The 5139-nt window shown below is 43.5% G+C and overlaps 1 protein-coding gene across 1 annotated transcript in view; it reads right to left on the bottom strand.

Moving 5' to 3' along the window:
* The window catches only part of LOC139028722 (clathrin coat assembly protein AP180-like), an 18563-nt gene that overhangs the window by 107 nt on the left and 13317 nt on the right, over positions 1–5139 (bottom strand). The window contains exons 9-14 of the mRNA XM_070446774.1: positions 2914–3033; positions 2640–2664; positions 2388–2454; positions 1186–1269; positions 977–1045; positions 717–846 (exon numbers count right to left, since the gene is read on the bottom strand). Of these exons, the coding sequence (XP_070302875.1) occupies positions 717–846; positions 977–1045; positions 1186–1269; positions 2388–2454; positions 2640–2664; positions 2914–3033 (495 nt within the window). The remainder of the gene's footprint in view (positions 1–716; positions 847–976; positions 1046–1185; positions 1270–2387; positions 2455–2639; positions 2665–2913; positions 3034–5139) is intronic.

Here is a 5139-nt window from a genome sequence, read left to right as displayed (position 1 = left end):
GATACTGTACAAGGGAAAAGGATCTTTCTTTTTTAATCCTTCTTGCATTTTTTTCAATTCTTACAATTCATAGACATAATTAAAATACTATGAACATTTTCTCGCAAAATAAAAAGACTAAAGAAATATATGTATAATCTATCATTTAAAATATTCAAAACGCATATGTCAATTTTGAAACCAAGCAACAAATGTTGCATGACACACAATTAAAAAAACGGACAAAATTAAAAACAAAAATGACTTGAATGGAAAATGAAGGTGTCATATGATTCGTCATCTCGTAAACCCAGATGTTGATGATACATATTTCAATAATTCATCAAATACACCCATAGAAACGTGTATAAGAGGCTGGATGGATCAAGAAATGGCGAGAGAAGACAACTAAGTGTTGAATAACGTCAGCAACAACAGCTCCAGTACGAGATATTTGATTGGACCAGCAAGGGAGGATAGGGCAGGGATTGGCCAGTGAGGTTACACACACCGAACACAGTGTCACGGGTTAACCAACAGCATGTCCAACTCAGCTCTTTCAGGAGTACCAGAATCGAATTCAAAGATACAATAAAGTTTTATGTTACATTTTGTCTTAATTTAAGTAAAGATAACATTGTAAGTACACTCCACACACACATACACATTTTTGTTTCGTATTTAATGATTCCACATCCCGTGTGCTAAAACATCAGACAGAGAGGGAGGGCGGGTACGGGGGAAGGGGTGCAGAGGGCAGGGGGTCGTAATGCGGATGGCTGATTGGCTGAAGGACCTTGGCGTGGACAGGAAGGTGCGGGAAGTGCACACAGTCCACACGATAGAGCTCCAACACAACGACAACCTCTGGAGACGAGAGAGAGAGTTGAATTACCACAATGTTTTTCTGTAACTCTCTTGTTCATTGCATGGTGTTTAATAGTTTGGTGGCGCTGTGAGGAGAGAGAGGCCCTACCTAGGAGGGTTAGAGGGGTACATGAAGTTCCTGGATGTTGAGGTTCATCCAAGGCATCTTGGGAGGGAGAGCCTCCTGGACCCGCCATCCCTGGAGATCCCATCTGTCACAGAGGAAACACTGGTCATGGAAATAGGTGCATGTGTGGTTGTGTGTTGTGTGATGTGTGCTGTGTGTGTGGTGTGTGTTGTGTGTGTGTGTGGTGTGTGTGTGTGTGTGTTGGTGGCTACCGGCTCCCTGGTTGCAGGGGGGCCTCCCAAAGGCCTGGGCCTAACCATGGGCATCATGGGAGCTCCAGCCCCGACCGCTCCGCCCTGAGATGGAGACGAGAACAAGTTCAGACGCGTTATGGCAGCTACTATCTCTCACAGTGGGCACCAAACTAAGTGGGGCCACCTGAGTGGGGGTCATTGGCCATCCTTAGGGTGCTCCTTTAATTGTCCTAGACCGAGATGGGGTGGTTCTTACCATGCGAAACCTTGTTATAACCCCATAAAAAGAAGGACCCATTGGTGGAACGTTCTAGGGGTTGAGGGGAAGAGGAGTGTGAATCGCATGTCGTTACCACACTACATACAAACACAAGGCACAACAAACATATTGACACACATGCAGTGCAACAGCAAACACACAGACATATCATTGACACACACACACAACACAGACAAAGACATCATTAAAACAGATTCAACACAGAGAGAGAGAGAGAGAGATCACATAGAAAACCTAGCCTCTAAAATCTGGTTCAGGTGATTTGCTCAAGCAGAAGCATTTGAAGAGCACAGGGTCAATTATAGGAACACATGATCAGGCAGACCAGTTTAATCAGCAACTAAATATCAGATTTTTATATCTAGTAGTAAGGCTTTGGCTAAATTAACAGCTGAAGCCATGGGGCAATACAGCAACTATAGACCCTATAGCGAAAGCTTTTTGGCCAAGTGAAGCAATGGTAAGTGCAGCTTATTAAATKATGAAGCTAAAGTGATCTAAATGCGACTGTTTTGTAGTGTGTTTTGTTTGGACCCTGAGAAGTGGAGCTGTTTYTAAAGAAAGCCAATGGGGATAGAAATAAAGATATATGCAGATGAGCAGGGCATTTCGGGGTCACCGAAGGGTCATGTGGCTTGCTCGAGGTCAGAACCATAAGAGAAGAAACGGGAAGTGGTTTTCCAAGCAGCTCCTTARTTTGGGACAAACATCAGCCCTCTCAGAGCTCTCCAGGGGTTATTCCCAATCCAACCCATAGTTTTCCCACAAAATGTTCACCCCTTTTAAACCGAACGCCAAACTCCAAATTTCCATTTTCCCAGTGTTGTGATTGGACCACCCTGGAGAGTCAGAGAGGAACGGCGCGTGTAATTTGTTCCATTCCATGCCCGTCATTGCCATGTCGCTGCACTCCATGCTATATGAACCAGACAACATTTACCATGGGAGCGTTCCAACTGGGAGGAGCTACCTGAGGAGTTGACCAGCCTCCCATCGTGTTCTCCCCCCTGCGGAAGAATGTCAATCAGTCAGTAAGCCAATAGAAAAAGAGAAAGAAAAGACAGCTATAGCCTCCCAACCTTTTAAAATGTAAAGCTCATTGAGCACATGGAAAATGCTATGTGATTGTAATCCATGGCATTAAGTGACATTTCGATACACAAAAAGACAGACTCAAAACAGGAAAACTTACGGTTTTTGGCTCCCCATTCCCAGATCTGAGAGAGAGAAAATAAGACATTGGACAATTAATATTTCCCAGTCACAGAATAATGTCCATTCAGTATCTTATCACATTTATAAGTACTATGTAACATGACGTACCGCCACTGTAATGACAATGTACCTAGCAGCGGTATGTAACTACCATGTAAATTCATGTCTATGCATAGCTGGGCAGCACCATGATGCTGAAATGCTTCAGGCCAAATAGAGGATCACTGTCATGCGTCTGCTCAGAGACTTACTGCTAGCCATGCTAGCCATGGTGGCGTCCAGGTCTCCTCCCATAGATTTAACTGGAGACGAGGCTGCCACGGCCTGGGGTGTCATAGAAGGCATCAAAACATCCCCTAGACCATCAAACGCTACAGGAGACACGAGGAAGGGGGAGAGAGAGATAGCAATGGGGAGGGGGGAGAAGAGGATGGAGAGGGGGAGAGGAGGACAGAAAGGGGTGAGCGAGAGAGGGAAGGGAGAGAGAGAGACAGAGAGAAGAGAGAGAGAGACGAGGAAGAGTCAGACGAGTGGAGTAGATTAGAGCGAGCGAAGAGAAGAAGAGAGGTGGTGATGAGAAGAGAGGGAAAGGGAGAAGAGAGGAGAGGAGTGAGAGAGAAAGTGAGAGCGAGAGAAAGAGAGAGGGGGTGAAAGACAGGTTTAGATCAAACAGTCACAATAATCCTTTCAGATCATAACAGGAGGGGTCCTCCTTACGAGTGGGATTACCATGATAACATATTGATACGGTCTCCATGTCAAAAGTGATCAGAGACGAGTATAGCAAGCCCTCGTACTGATACTCACTATGACTGTGAGGACATGTACTGTGCCTTCACACACACACACAAATATGCAATATACAGTTTAAGTAATGCTCTCCATGTACATGTAATATCAATAAAGAGCATTCATATTTTGTTTACTTAACACTACTCAATAGTGTTACACTCTTGTGGTGTTATCTGGAACCTAAAAGGGTTCTTCGGCTGTCCCCATAGGATAACCCTTTGAAAAACCATTTTTGGTTCCAGTTTGAATCCTTTTGGTTTCCATGTAGAATCCTTTCCACAGAGGGTTCTACATGGAACCAAAAAGGGTTCTACCTGGAACCAAAAATGGTTATCCTATGGGGACAGCCGAATAAGCCATTTGGAACCCTTTTTTCTAAGAGTGTAGTATCTTGTTAGCGAGATTGTTTGAGATAGGGTATCACCCTCTGTATCTAGGTGACAGTTAGGATGCAGCCTCTACTCTAGAGTGAGAAAGCACTGCAGCCTAGCCAGTACAAAGCTAAATGGGCATTGTGATGTGAGCATGTCACACATTGTATATATTAAGCATCTGTCAGAGCAGAGGGAACAGAACAACAGCAGTGGCTCTCCTACTGCAGTGCAGCAATGCACTGTGGGAAACCAGCACATCAATGGGCCAGAACACTCACCCAATCAGAGTGCAGGAAGCAAGCAATGAGCCAGCCCCAGAGCCAGATGGAGAGAGGGTGGTGAGAGAGAAGAGAGAACGAGAGGATAGAGAGAGTGTGAGAGCGAGTGATTGAGAGCGAGAGACAAAGCGCAGAAGGAGAAAAAGGGTGAGGGAGAGGATGGAAGGGTAAGAAGAAAGGGAAAAAGTAGTGAAGGGAAAAATAATGGAGTGAGTTAGATGACAAATGTTGCGAGAGAAAGAGAGATGGAGGAGAAAGAGTTAAGCCATAAGCAGTAGTATTTGCAGATCGTCAGTAACATAGCATGCAGGCTAGTGACAGCCATGACCATGAAACAGGGAACATTGCCACGGTAACACAGTTACCAGGGTTACCAAGTGGCTGAGTGAAAAACACTCAGTTGTCTCTCTCATCAACGGCGTGAGAGACAACTAAGGACAGAAGCTAGAACAATAATGACCATACAAAACAGCAGTATGCATGTGGAACGGCCATAAAACCAAGTTACATACAATCAGGATGTATTCATGTTCATATACATGTGTGTTGTCTGTTGTTACTAATACAAGGGTTATTAAAAAAGTCAAATAGAAGAATGATCACTGTATACAAAAAATGTATGTGAAATAATATATCTAGATTGTCAAAAATACACACACAATAAGCTTTTAATATATCCACTGTAACTTTGTCAGATATATTTGGCGATGTGGTTACATATTACAGTACAATGGAAAATATTATGTGGTACAGTTGAAGTCGGAAGTTTACATACACTTAGGTTGGAGACATTAAAACTCGTTTTTCAACCACTCCACAAATGTCTTGTTAACAAACTATAGTTTTGGCAAGTCGGTTAGGTCATCTACTTTGTGCATGACACAAGTAATTTTTCCAACACTTGTTTACAGACAGATGATTTCACTTATAATTCACTGTATCACAATTCCAGTGGGTCAGAAGTTTACATACACTAAGTTGACTGTGCCTTTAAACAGCTTGGAAAATTCCAGAAAATTATGTCATGGCTTTA

The sequence above is a fragment of the Salvelinus sp. IW2-2015 genome, linkage group LG14, assembly GCF_002910315.2.
Source record: "Salvelinus sp. IW2-2015 linkage group LG14, ASM291031v2, whole genome shotgun sequence".
NCBI classification, from domain to species: domain Eukaryota; kingdom Metazoa; phylum Chordata; class Actinopteri; order Salmoniformes; family Salmonidae; genus Salvelinus; species Salvelinus sp. IW2-2015.
Note: the sequence above shows the minus strand (reverse complement) of the source record. Positions and strands in the feature narration are given on the sequence as shown.